The sequence below is a fragment of the Leuresthes tenuis genome, unplaced genomic scaffold (assembly GCF_036924035.1).
Source record: "Leuresthes tenuis unplaced genomic scaffold, fLeuTen1.0.hap1 SCAF_21, whole genome shotgun sequence".
Classification (NCBI taxonomy): Eukaryota; Metazoa; Chordata; class Actinopteri; order Atheriniformes; family Atherinopsidae; genus Leuresthes; species Leuresthes tenuis.
The window spans coordinates 2,949,269-2,964,525 of NW_027325375.1; the positions used below are offsets into that span (position 1 = coordinate 2,949,269).

The 15,257-nt window shown below is 39.2% G+C and overlaps 1 protein-coding gene across 1 annotated transcript in view; it reads right to left on the reverse strand.

Moving 5' to 3' along the window:
• Positions 1-230: 230 nt before the first annotated feature.
• kctd16b (potassium channel tetramerization domain containing 16b) overlaps positions 231-15,257 on the reverse strand; it is an 86,692-nt gene continuing 71,665 nt past the window's right edge. Inside the window, exon 2 of the mRNA XM_072375515.1 lies at positions 231-3,470. Coding sequence (XP_072231616.1) covers positions 3,007-3,470 — 464 coding nt within the window. The 3' untranslated portion in view covers positions 231-3,006. The remainder of the gene's footprint in view (positions 3,471-15,257) is intronic.

Consider the following 15,257-nt stretch of genomic DNA (forward strand, 5'->3'; position numbering starts at 1 on the left):
GAGTCAACATTTTTCAGGGGGAGTTTATGAAAATAACAGCTTAGGGCGTATGGGGTTAAAGTCTGATTGGTTGCAAATCAAGCTTGCTGAGACGTCTTCATCACACATGACTGCGTCTGCAGCACAGTGAAAAAATTGTGCTGGCTGTCCATTTATGACACTGTTGTCTCACAAAACACCCAGCGTGTGATTTATTATAGCTGTAAATATGTAATATATTACAGATATGTAATATATTACAGATATGTAATATATTTCCTTCATCTCTGATGGCCCAACACCAAATGACAAACTAAGACTGGCTGTTTGACGTTAGCATTGGACTCCTGCGTCACTAAGAACAGAGTAGCAGCAGTGCCTTGTGAATTAATATGTTATATACACGGAGTATAATACATTTTTCTTTTACGGTATGCTCTATGGCATTTATTTACACATGATATATAGTCTGGATTAACATTTTTCAGCATCAACTGATATGATAAATGACTAAAGTGAAAATGTAATATTCAAACAATGTAGAAAAATAAGTCATATTCATTGTATTGACATGAGAAGAATGGTTGATTTGTATCTTGTACCTACTACAACTATTTACTCTGTACTATAATGTATCATAGCAGACAGCTGGGTGCCTGTGAATATAATCGTCTGTGAACTTCTTTCACAGGAAATACATTTTATGGGCAACATAGGGGCTTTTGATAATATATTAAATTAAAGGCCTTTAGATACAAAAATAACTATAATAAAACATATTCATTGTTCTTTTTATCAATATTTGTTAAATAATGTATACACTATGCATATGTTTATCCTATTTTTGTGCTTCTAATTTTCCTTGGCAACAAGCTGTGATTGTTTAAAAATTGCACTTCTCTGATTTTTCATTAAAATCTTTAAATTCCCAAAGAAAATTATGTAATTTATCACAAGTTTCAATCAAATTATCGAAATATTGTATAATGGGATTTCAACCTGCAGTTGGGATCAAAATTAAATATCTGCAAATGGAAAGCATTACCAACTACGCACTTCTTTCAACAGAGACCGAATCTTTTACCACATCCCTGGTTTGGAAAGTATTTGGTTCTATTTATGTTTTAATGCTTTTCCAACATGTTTTGGATTTTTTTCCCCATAAATTTCTACTGCATGTTCTATTTTAAACATTTTTTGTTGTGTTCTTTGTTTTGATTGAGTTAATGTTCTCACTTTGTTAAACTATATGAATACACCGCATTGTCATTTCTTTTAAACGTGTTTCTCCTAAAGGCTCAGAGTGTAGGATTTAGTGACATCTAGTGGCAAAGATATATAATGCATCTAATTAAATACAGCTGCCTTCCTCTCATTGCAAGTGTGAAGATATAAATGACTTGTTCTAAGTCAATGAAAATACAATTTTTATTTGAATTAATTTCTGCATGAATGAAAGTTACAAATGTTTAGGGTTTTTTTTGCCAGTGCATTGCTCTTGATGTTAAGCAACTTTTGAATTGCACATTTCACATAGCAGGTCCCCATCTTAAAAAGGATTGTATCAGTGAATGTTTTGTGTGCTTTCTACATTATAACCATTTATTTTTCACCCTGAAATAATTTGCTAAGCATTCTACCAGTAACATATTTTCGGTAAAATAAAAAAACAGTCAAACTATTGAGGAAATTAAATTGTATTCTTCAGTTGTGCTCTTTTAGAATAGCAGTCTGCCATCTTTGTTTCTGCAGCCACATTGCAGTGCATCGCTTTAACTCTGACGGAGCCTAGACTATATAAATGAATATATGGGTGATGCCTAACTTACTGAATACTTGAGCAGCTTGTTTTTATGGGCTTCATTCATAACTGTAAATAAGACCTACATCTATCATCTCTATCACCAGAACCATCTTCAATAGCTATTAATTAGTTTGTCAACAGTTGGTATAGAAAGCATCAGTCTGTGTTGACACAGTCAGTAAATGCAGCAATCCCACCTCATTCTATCTTTATCGTAGGTGTCGCACTGAGTATGGCTTAAACAACCCCCTGATTGATCACTCTGTGTGCTTGTATGTGTGAATGACTGTCGGCGAGTGTTCGGCAATATGAACGGGGCTAAAAGCCAATGATTTTCAGTAGATGAAAAGGTGTGTGTATCTGTGTGCTTAATCTTTATTGAAGTTTATTGAACCTCTGCATTCCCCCTTGGCTTGACCATCTTTTTCATTTAGCCCTCACACCCGGATATTGCTTAACATCTCGTCAACATAGTGAAAATCAACACATCAACCGGGAGCACATTCGCAACATAATTGATACCCTAAAGAAGCTAATTAAGATGCCAAGGAAAATCTTACACTCTCCTGCGTCAGAGGTCCCCAAATATTCCCTAAAAGTAATCAACCCGGCTGCTTCTGCCACCACGGCAGCAGAGATCTCTGGGTGTATTTATGGTGAGAGCACTGTTAGAACTGCATGAATAATTAATGGGTCCCAATGCAGATTCATCTGTGACCTCCAAGCCACCTGGGTGCAAACACACACACATAAACACACATTCACAGACATTTCAGCTTTTGTCTTTTTGGACTAGAAATGTGGCTTCTGTGTTATTTTTCCCATTGAAATGATGGCAAATTACAGTGTGTGCAGTCCATTAGCCATCAGTAACAGCAGGTGAAGCCATCGACAGGCTTTCAGTTGGTTGTTAAGTTAGCCCACTTGCACTGGTCCTATGGGATGAATTAGTCAAAGCTCTGATGCATTCAGCAAGTTACAGCACATACCTACAGACTGCAGCAGGCCTAAACTACACACACACGCATACATACTACATATGTCTAGGAGAACAATCGTTTTTTTTTTTTTTTTTGTTAATGATAATTTCTTGCTTCAGTGAAGACTTTCACCCTTCTGGCACAAATGTACTTCCAGAAACTTGATTTTGCTGCAAAAGTCATGATCAAAAAGACACGTAAACTGATCCTTGGCCTTTTGTGTGTTCCCTCCTTTTTCCATGCTCAGAGGCGATACTTCCTCAGCAGGTCAGCCTGCCACATGTACTTCCTCTCTGGAAATCTCTCTGGGATCTTGATCTTGCGGAAATCTTGAATGCACTTTTCCAGCTCCTCCTCGACGGTTAGCTTCTCTTTCGCAGGCCTTTTCTTGCACATGCTGGTGTCGCGGGAGCTGGCTGTGAGAGTGCGCAGTAAGTCACTCTTCCGCCGCTGTTCAGACTGTTGGAGCATAGTGACGGGCCCCTTTTTCAGTGGCCTGTCCAGGGTTTGGACCTTGGCATGGGGGTGTGACTGACGACTGACAGGACCACAAATGACTGTTCCCTGGGGGGAGCTGGCCTCTGAGTGGCTCTCCGAGCTGGAGGTGGAGAGGTCGTTGAAGGAGGTGCCGCTCTCCCCTTCGCCGTCACCCTTGTGGTTCTTGCAGCAGCAGTCACATGGAGGGGAGGACCAACGTGATGGACCACCTGGGAAAAGAGACAAGCAGAGCGGTGCTAATGTTAAATTCTATGCAGAGCTTCTTTTTCCAGACCAATCACTGTGAAAAGAGAAACTTCAGGGTGGCACAAAGAGAGACACAAATTAGGCAGACAGGAGAAGAAAGGCAAAGTAAGAAGCACTGAAGAAAGACAAAGGAAAAAAGTTATCCAATGCCAAACGGCTATCATTTAGAACAAAGTGACATGACATCAGGAACAACTGACTTTTCTGCAGCCTAATCATAGAAGTGAGCTGGGTGACAAGCCTGCATTGTTCAGGGAGCTACCCTCATACATTCATGCTGTCACATGGGACAAGTGGAAGAGCTGAAACCTTTTGAAAGAGGACAGTGAAAGCACAGTGACACCCCACACATGTATGTACAGTAAAAGACTGATGGCACTGAAATGCAGTGCAGATTTTCTTCAGGATTTGAAAGAATTTTTAGCATCATTTTCCATGAAGGTCATATCTATAACACATTCAAAAGGCCTTTTAAGGCTTTATAAGTCCAACACAACATAACTACAGAGTTTTATGTCTGTTTGCTTTGCTCTGAGATCTCAAGCATGATTATAAACTTTTTATAAGGATTTCACTCTTATGAATATATTATGACTGTGTCCATAAAGCATTATAAACATGATGTTTAAAGTTGTACAAATGCTCAACTCATACACTATGTTTACTGCTTGGAATACTCTTTAAACCTTAATCATGTTAAGTTGGACAAATATTTTCAGTTTGATTTCTCTGCTGTTGTTTTCTCCAACCAACATGTTGTCCCACAGTCACATACAAATTCACAGTCAAGGTTGGATCAAACAATGACAATCGCTATCATATCCTAATTAATCAATCTATTGATCAGCTTGGATTTGGAGTTCAACAAAAGTCTGGAGTGAGTCAAGTTTGATCGTTTGCTTATTGCAATTTGTTTGCCACTATTCTAATTTTTGTTAGTTTCCCCCCACATTTGTACCTTCACTTTTTAACCCTTTATTAACCACCTTTTAAAATAGTCTTTGTTACGTAACGAGCAACAGACTATCTTGTGCTCCCTGCTCTGTTGCTGGTAGGTTTTGGGAAATTGTGCCAAATAATTCCTCTGCACATAATATTCTCCGTCTCTAACGCTATCCCCAGGTTATTCGAGATAAGCAGTATCAGGGATGTTCCGGTCATCAGTTGTTTCCTCTATCAGCTGCATGTGGTTTATGGTGAGAACAGGGCTTTGCATGTGACTGGAGCTGAGCACGAGCATTCACTGTAAGGAGGGGTGAATTCATCCCAGCTTAGTCTTCACAAGAATCTTTGATTTGCTGTATTCATTCTTTCTTTGCTGTGTTTTTATATAGAATTATTGCTCATGAGTAGTGGTAGGATTTTAAATATCATTCTCAGTTCAGTTTGACTTCTATTATTTGCAATTTTAAAAATATGACTTTGAAAAGTAATATCTAGTTTTAATCTTTAAGCTTTTCTGTACCACTTCCATATTTTCTGAAATTATTTCAGATTTCATCTTGAAATCAAGTTTATGCCCTCTCTTGTTTGAAATTAAACAGTGAATTTGACAGGTCCATATTGTTCTAATTGACTCAAGAACACGAGTTAAAGTGATGTTCTTCACCAGCCCAAGCATCTGACACACTTTCTTAAGTCACATTTACTCGGAAAACAAGCTGATGTAATATGTGTGCAATATTTAAAAACTTTTATTACTTTTTTTTAACATATTGAAGTGCTCCATAATCCTTTAAAATATATTTATATATATTTTTTGCAACACTTTGATCTTAGCTGGTACAGCTCGATCTATAGGGGTGGTTTCTACATGCACCACATTACTATCTGTAAACTCGAGGAACACTAACTGCTTCACCAGCCCTGGAGCTCACACTAATCAGCAATATGTGTCAAGAAAGTAGTGGACTGTTTCAGCATTGATGAGACTGAGACAGCTGTCCAGCAGTTAAGGTCCAAGCCAATAACTGGGTAAAAGCAGTGATCTGCAATTACTGCTGGGAGGAAGCAACTGCCCAGCCTGATCTCTCCGTGAGCGCACAATAGCCTGAAAGACTCAGGAACCGGAGCAGCACCACACCTCTCACTGCAGGAAGCAGCTATTTATTTTTCATGCTAACCTCCTGAATAATTGAGGGGGTATCTGTTGCTGATGGACTCTTCTCTGTTTAGTGAGGAGAGAGATCAAAACCCTTGAGGCACACTCATGCTCCACCCTACCTTCTGATTTTGAGACCCGCCTCTCTCCATCTACAATTCCCCACGTTCAGGCACTGACAGACTTACTTCAACACGCTACTTCTATTCATCAAGTTCAAAAGTACCGCACAATTGTTCTTTTCATGTGCTGCTGAGCATTTCACTTCAAACAAAACTATAAATAACGCTGCTTAAAATAAAAGCCTGTCTGCTTTTAATTCCCTTTATCATCAGCAGCATATTTGGCTTGTTTGTAGAAATATCAATGTTTACTCCCCACAGTATCCTTCATAAACCGCCACCACCCATCATAACTACATTTACAAATATAAATAGAGGATATATTTCACGAACAGCTTGACACCAACTCCATATGACATGTGCATGCTCAGACATACACACTGCTGCCTTCTGTATATGAAGTAAACCTCAGCCATCAAAGATGAGGACAGAAATGGAACGCAACCCCCTTTTTCACCCATACCGGCTCTGGATCTTTTTAATTACCATTGGCATTTACACTCTTCAGCTTTTGCGTGCACAAACACTCTATAGTGCTCACATACTCTAACAGATGGAGCAGTGGCTCCCAGCCTCACTGCTCCCTAAGAGGGACACCAAAGATCACGGGGGTGGGGGGGCTTTGACAGCACCGAGGTTGTTAGGTTATCGAAATTAGAATCACACATGTTGGGGAAAAAAACCCGATAACAACTCTTTGTTACACAAAGAAGATACAAGACAAAATGTTCGTGTTTTAATGCGATTGCAGAAACAAAAAGGAAATAATTCTATCAAAGAGCAGACTGTAAAAGTGAGAAAAACTTCAAGTTATCAGCTGACTGGTGCGTTTAAAACGGCCCAACAAGCCGACACTTCACTGTCTAAAAGCACACAGGTGGCAACAGGGTCTGCGTGATCGAGGGAAAAGACACTCAGCATTTCATCGGAGGCCTTCAAGGGAAAAACAGCCGAGAACCTCTCAGAAAGAAAAGGAAATATCCTATCACAAAAATGTCATTTGCGGCACATTCATTTGAAAATCTATGAGCTACTGTATGTATAAAAAGGTGTAATCACACAGTTCTGATGGTGTCTCCTTTCTTTGGGGACACAAGTTAATTTATTTGTTTCTGAAAGAATAGTAGGTCCTCTGATTAATGAGACGCAAACTCGTGACTGGTGGTTTGAAAAATGGCTTAAAGACAATCTGCTTGTCCAGGGTTCTTCAACCCTGGGGCTCGGACCCACCGCCCTGCATGTATTCGATGTTTCACCACACCTGATTGAAATGATCATCAAGCTCTGCAGTGGCCTGATAAGGAGCCATTCATTTGAATCAGGTGTATTGGAGGAGGGAAACATCGAAAACACGCAGGACAGTAGGTCCTGAGGACCAGGGTTGAAGAACCCTGTGCTTGTCTACACAAAATTAACCCGGTAAGTAGAAAGGTTGAAACAAACGTCTCAAAGGCCTCCTCATAAGTGCATAGGTGTCCAGGGCCCAGCATCTATACATGTGATCTATGATTTTTCTGATGAAACGCCCCCTACCAGCTGCTTTAATTAACAGGTACTGTGAGAGGCTATTAGCCTCGTTCATTATGCTGACCGGTTCTTTTTTTTTTCTGTCATAACTTAAGCTTCATGAGAATTTGGCCAAAAAGAAAAGGAGAGAAGAGAACATCTCTTACAGGAACGGTGAAATCTAAGCATTCATAACCGAGATCTGTGAAATTAGTAAATGGTGTCTCCTTAATATCCACAGTGATATTGTAATGATGCTCCCAGAGGGACATTTTAATATGCAGTGTTGAAAAGTCGAAACACATCAAGTCATGGCTGTTGCAAAACCAGTTCTTCCTCTTAATTGAAGCAATAAATAAGGGTAAATGTGTAGGCTAGCATTTACTCATTAGTTTTTACACCGCAGAGTTCTAATGTCATGCTAATTGAGGCCAGAATTAAACAGATTTTTTATTTCTTTCTGGGTGCATCGACTCATTTGTCTTTACTTCTGCTTTTTCAATCACTCTTATTGCTTACGCTTATTTTTCTTCAAAATAAACTGATTCAGGTCCAAACGTGTGGACTGAGTTCATATGTAATGCTGGAAATGCAGCATAGATGGCGTTTATGGGTCAACACACATTTGTTTTAGATTGAATAACTCAGACACCCTTCGACTAATTTTCCTTAGCAGAGATGAATGATGCATGTTGGTAATGTGCTCTGGAGCTTCAAATTTTACACTGATGGAGGTGCCGTCAGTAAAGGTCAAGGATTCAGAGTTTGGAAGGCTACAGGAACTGTCAGATTGTAATCATGCATGGGGGGGGGTGACTCATGTTTGGACTGATCACCTGGGGGACATCTGTAAACACAAGAGTTACTGAGGCGATGACCGCGTGAGGAAGTTCAGTGATTTGACATGAGGTGATGATGGCTCTGCTGCATATCCGCTGGCATAGTTATAGGTTAAATAACTTTTTTTTACTTGTAATTAGTCATTTACTGATTGTTGGCATATCAGGTATTTTAGCAATAGTTTCACCATGTTTATTTTATGATTGAAAGCATCATTTTTAAATGATTCGTGCTCCTGAGATTCATGATTCCAGTCAGAAGATGTCTGAGGGAGAATGAGTCGGACACCCCCATATTAATGCAGTCTCACACCTGAGGGTGCGATGGCCACGTTGGTGCACACATTTTTACAATAAAGGATTAGAAACAGTAAAAAATTTAACATATGGTACAACGTCTACCTTGTCTTTGTTTTTTTTAAGGTCCCAATAATGTTACATGCTCCTCCTTTGCAGACTGTAACATGGTCATGTGTTGCGTTAAACTCAGATATGACACTGCTGAATTATTACACGTTACACAAGAGGTAGAAGTGTCACCATCATGCACGGCTGTGCTGTGTTTTGGGGCCGAGTCTCAGGTTGGTTGAGCAGGTGTTCCTGAGAGCCTTGGGCGGAGCCTGGCTTGCTCCTGGACCACACCTGCTCCTCATTCTTCCTCATTAAGACAGCCTTATAGGAGCTGCAGGAGCAACCAGTCTTCGCCAGATCGTCTCACTAACTTAGTGGTAAATCGGATCACTCTATGGTCTCTCTTAGTGTCCTACTGGTGGTTTTGACTAACTCTTGTCCTCTCAGCTTCTGCCTGCTTCGACCAATTGCTCCTAGGCCTTGGTTCCCTGGTTCCAATCGGTACCTGACTCCCCGTTGTCTGCATCTACACCTGCCTGCATGCCTAGCCTCAGCTCGGACTCCTACCGACACAGCCAGCACCCTGTCCTCCACCACGGACTCCTACTCTCACAAAGTATGGACTATTTACTCCTCTCTCAGATAATTCATTCTCACTTCACAGAGGACCGTTCTAACCATCTCCTCTCTTCTGCAGAATCCTCCCGTGCCTGGAAATCTCCACCACTAAGCATTACTCTGTTTAATAAACCTTTGCCTTTTATTCCTTGTGGTCTGCATTGGAGTTTATGTCCTGAAGGCTTGGGCTCACAAGAGAACCAAGTTTGAATCCCGTCTGATTCGATATTGTCCAACGACTTTTCACTTTTCTACTTGTCAGTCACAGTTGGTTGGAGTCAGGCAAAATAAAAATATGGTTTAGATGTTGATTAGAAACAAGGGAATTAAGAGAGACGTGGTTAAGCTTGAATACTGATGCATACATTTTTACAGGTTTGCAACACGTCACCTTAACACTTCTCTATACAAATCAACAGGGAATGAGAATCATTCACCTCTCAAAATGTCTGCGCCTTCATTGTGACTCTATGTTTTATACCAGTGGACAAACATACGTGTTGCATGTTCTCTTGTGAGACCGGGCTGCCCACATACATGCACAGGAGGCGAGAAAGTGGTGCATTACTGTTTTTACATGATAGCACATTTGATGTTTAAATCATTTCTTTTTCAATCAGCATGAGATTAAAACAAGAGCAAAATTAAAGATGTGTGTTTTTATCTATATTTGTTACAAGTTGCAGTTTAGAGTTAATTCCTCATTAAAGTTTCTGTTTTTAAAAGTCTTCTGGAATTTTAAAAAAAAAGGTAAAAATCTAATCATGTATATGATGGGAATGTGATGAGTCACAGCACGGAGAAAATGGGGGTAAATCAAGACCAAATGCACTTCTTAAAGAAGAGTTTTGTCTGTTTATAGTAACTTTTTAGCTACTGAACTGCACAGTTGCCTCTTACTATTATAACCGCTATATATAATATAATACAGTCAATCAAATAGTGGTTAATTTGTTAAATAAAAATAAAATACCAAGAACACAGAAGTGCGATAGTTAGGCTACAGTAACATCTATTCTACTAGAAAGAGATCATAAAATCTCAAAAATCCTCATCAAAACTATACTAAAAATAGATGTGTGGAGCTGTCTCTAATAGATCTTTTATTTTCTCCATCGTTAAGACAAAGAAAATAAGGCCATTTGACTGGAAGTCACACGATTTAAAGTAGAACCTTCAGGATGAAACTGAATGTGATTTAAGGGGGATTTGATGAGCCTCAGGGGAAGCACATATTCAAGGGACTGAGAGAAGGAAAACATTTTAGAAAGCTCGTACAAGCAGCGCCTGACTTTGTATAAATTGTATAAATTTGATGCAGGGGATAAGCCTTTTTCTCCTTAAACTGATGATAGTTTGGGTAAAAAAACAAACAGAACATAATTAATTTAGTCTCATATATAATAGAATATAATATTTGCTTTGTTCTATCACATTTCATTCATAGTGTTTCTGTTAATAGATCACCCACACGTTGAAGTCTTGTGTGTGTGCTGCATGTTCTGCTCCAGTGTGAGTGTAGGTCACACTTTGCTCCAGGGCTGAGAACATGTTTGTGCGAGTGTGAGTATCAACACACACGTGTGCACATAAGAGTCTAATATGGGTCATTTTGTGTGCTTCACTGAAGGCCCCTTTCTTCCGTACACCATACATATTGTGTGTGTGTGTTGGTCCCTTTGGAAGAAAGATATACGCACTTCTGGTCACCCATCGGGTGACACTGGCATTGGAACTATGGACTGTATGGTTCTGCTGCCAGATGAGGTGCCCATTCATATCATAAGAGGCGTCACACTGCTGCCATGCCTCTGCTCAGCATCATCCAACACACACACCTTCCCTTTGTGTATGCCTGTGACAGATGTATTGTATGTGCAGCAGTTGATTCGTATGATCTCATATTGTGTCTTTTTCAGGCAGGTGGGCAGGCGGTCTGACTGAAGGCCACTGACTGTCACATGCTATTACACACACACGCAAACACATGGTGCCTCCTGACAGGTCCTCCAGGCACTGATATATTGATTCCAGCAGGGACCATCTCAACTTGTGTCAACTCTGGCCAATGAAACTGAATTATGCCACGCTTACGAATAATAGAAAAGATACATTCAGACATACACGCAGCTAATTTTCTACCTATTTCCCTAATTAATCTATTATCTTTCACATCCTCTACTTTAGCAGTCATTCAAAGATCTGCTTATTTTCCTGAAGTAGCAGCTGTGTAATATATCATAAAAGCTGATTAGAAGATATTTCAAATTAGATGTCAAAATTAATGATAGCGATGCAACTATATCACAGACCTTTGCATTTCAAACCCAAATATGTGTTGTATTTAGTGGATCTGTTCTTTTCATTTAGTATTTTGTGCAACAGAATTATTATGCAGCTACGTAAAAGCCTCTTTCTGTGTTGTTGTAACCCGAGGTGGATTCTTCTTTCACCCTTATGTAACAAAACAACATCTCTCTCCCAAAGGTCCAGCAAAAGGCCCCTAAGCTCCCAGATGTTTACAGACTCTTGTTAAATGAAGAAGGGATGCTACACAACTGTAAGCATGGTCATGCCCCCTTTTTTAGATGTATTATTATTATCAAATTCAACATGACCCCATTCCATTTCATTAAATAGTAATGTGTCTTGCATATGAAATGTATTACATTTCATGTTTTTTATGTTCTATTGCGGATGACATATTGATTAATAAACATATACAGGAACCATGTTTAAGAGAGAAGTTTGAATTCTGTATATGCTGCAGTTCTCATAAAACCTACGCAGTGCAGCCAGTGAATGCAACAAATTAAGATTTGTGTTGCAGAGTTTCAGAATTGTTGAGATATGTCATCCCAAATGTTTCATATTCTTTTATCTGTTGTCTCCATGGCTTCAGATTTGTTGTAAATGTTCTGGCATTTGTTTATAGTGCCACACAATTATGAATATTCAGCACATCTTTGTGTAGCACAGTCACATTAGTCTCAGACGGCTGTCTCCTCTTCTCGCCCACTGAGTCGTCTATGTGCCAAAAATTATATGGTGGGTGACTGAGTGGACAAGTGGTCAATAAGAATGCAGCTTCATATACAAGTGGTGGTTAATCATCCTGAATTTGGGCTCTCAGTCAGAACTTTGTGTTAAGCTGAGGAAATCTTCTGCTGACTTTGTGAGAATCGACAGGTCGTCACTCTCTCCACAACTTCTTCTTTGTCACTTATATTGCAGTTCACAGCTTTGACTAATCTCTTTTATTATCTAGTTGAAACCTCAAGTTTGTAAAATCAAAGGAAATAACACTTCAAAAGGACAATTAATTACTTTCAAATGTAATTAAACATCTCATGAAGCATGATTCAACTCTGCTTTTCCAAAAATATTAAATATTCCAAACTCACTCATCAACCACATTATGTTATTTTGTTCTGGGTAAAAGAAAAATCCTGTTTCCTTCTTAAATAGAGCCTCAAGCCAAATAAGGCCGAGACAGCCGCTTGAGGGTTTTGTGGTCATAGAAACATGAAAAGGCTTTCTAATGATGCATGAATGAGTTGATAACAACACATAGAAGAGTCTTCTTTTAACTTCTAATTTATTTACTTGTGCAATGCCCATGTTTTTGGCTGTATTTCAGAAGAAAACACTGTTTCTTTACTCCAATATTTACTGTGCAGTTAATCAAACCACCTGTCAGCATGTGAGCAGAGCAAAATGAGCTCTTTTTGAGTCAGCTACCATTAAATGCAGCTTTTATGTTCAAGCTCTTGTGTGTGGATGCTGTAGCATCTTGTGGCAAAGTGGCAGAGTGTAACCAACACTCTTCCTCTTCATCCAACCTTTTCAAGCATAGAAGAAAATCTTGAGCAGCAACAAAAACAAGGAAGGCTTTTTTCTGAGCCATTGCTTCATTTGTCTGTTGTCGGCTATTATAGAAACATGGCATTACAGTATATTTGCTCCATCTTGTTTTCATGCAATTCTACACAATGATGTTATAAATATTTAAATGTCCTTTTCAGCGTCTCTTTCCCCCACTTCTCCGACTGTGCTAATTCTTTAACATACCAGGGAAGAAGAAAAACAAAACACTGGGATACAGATCTCAGCTTGAAGAAAAATTAACACTTTTGTTTTTATACTGGAAGATAATTCAGCTCCTAATATATACATGCTTTTTTTATTAGCTAAGATTTGAATTTCTATTTGTAATTGAGTATCTGAAACTTCTCTTATACGGTAGTTTTCTTTACTAAAGTAAAAGATCGGGGCACTGCTGTTCACCGGTTTCTTTTTTTTCTTCCTATGCCTATCTTCTCTGCTCTGCCTGTATCGATGGGCTGGCACATTAGCGGCCGTGTATGGACGATTGCCCTCTGATTGATTTCTGTCATGCAGCCTCTCTGCACTTGGAGGCTGTTCAGCAGAGATAAATGACGGTGCTACAACAAAATCTCCACTCTGCCGTCTGCATCTGTCTGCTTCTGTGTCTTGTCTCTACAACTGCTCCTTCTGCCTCATTCTCACTTCCCCAAGTCTTCCTCTAAATCTTTCTGTCAGAAGTTACCTGCTTTCCATGAGTTGTTTCCCCTCTTTTTTTCTAAATCTCGTATCTTATCTGCTGCTCTCTCACTCCTCCCTGTTTTCTTTGTTTTATGTCAGGTATCTAAACTACTCCATAAACTTTGTAATGTAGCACTTCCCTGACATGTTACAGCCATGAAATGACTGAGCAGAAGACAGATCAGCTCACAACAGCCCACGAGCAGCTATAAATGAAACATAAAGATGAGCTCGCCGAGTCCTTTGTGCATTCCAGACACTTTTTTTTATGAATGAAAATGGCAGTTCATGTTTTTTCTGCTAACCTTCACTCAGTCTGACTCATCTCTAAATCTGGTGTGTTACATGTAACGTAAGCCAGAGATCAAGACATTATGAATGCATATTTTCCTCCTCAATTTGGACGACTGTTTTCCTCTGTGTGAGATGGACACTGATACAAAATGGAAGCAGCATCAAAGATTTACAGGAAAGATTAGTTTTTTTTTATATAATGGGGCAACAGGAGTACCTAAATGTGCTGTTATCTACGGATATATCAGTGTTGCAAACTGTTGTTTAGGCAAAGAAAGATTCTGTAAAGCTGCTGTATCATCTTAGGACTTCAAAGCAATCTCCCAGGAAAACTGGCACAAAAACTCACTAAACTGATTCAAGTCAAGAAACACATTTCTCTGTTTTTTCAAGCAGGCAGACAGAAATAAGTGCATGGAGAAGTACAGTTTGCAGGTAGGTCTGTATTTGGAGCTTATAAGGTTTTGGTGGTGGAGCTTTACATGTGAGTGTCAACCAGAAGAACTTCAGTTACTGTCCAAACCAGAAAATGCTCAAACGACTTTGCTTTGAAAGGGTTTTTCCTTTTCTTTTCTTTTTTTTTTTTGCATGCAGTTACGCCCTAAAACCTACATGGTTAAGGTTAGGAAAACATAATGGCATGTGTTAAACCAGACAACTTAATAACGTACTGGAGACTCCCACAAACTCGGCTAAACACACAAAACATGTTGGGGACACAAAAAAGACATCCCAGTGACTGTAGGTTTGGGATTCTGCAGATCAGTCACACTGTTAGACCTTTCTCTTTTAGCACCAGTGTCTTATTGGTACGAATTACTTTTGTCAAGACATGCCACAACAAAGTAATTTCATAAGGATGAAGTATCAACCACTAGCCTTTCTGTATTAGGCCTCAGGGTCTAAAGTGCATAAGCCTCATGATCGTAGTTTCAACTGTATTTTATATTCAGAGGACAAGGGGCTTAAACTAATGTTAATTTACAAGACTCGACAATTTAATACTGTGGATTACAGCATAGTAAGTTGAGACAGGCAATTAATTCAGAGTGTTGTTATCGTACTTTATGACTGAATGTTCTGACTGACAAAGCAAAAACAAAAGGAGAGGAAGTTGTTTTTTTTATCCTCCTTTGAGCATTCAACCGATCTGTAGCGCAGTGAAAAAAATCAATCAGAAACAGGGAGACTGACATTCTTCCTCTATTTGTGTGATTTTCTTGGACTATGAGTCTATTTTGTGAAATTAGGGTATCGGTGTTATAAAATGGATTTAATTTTAGATCAAAAAGCTCACACTGACACCTTTTGGCGGCACTAAGTCAGACCTCTTTTCATTTTTTTTCTAGAGAA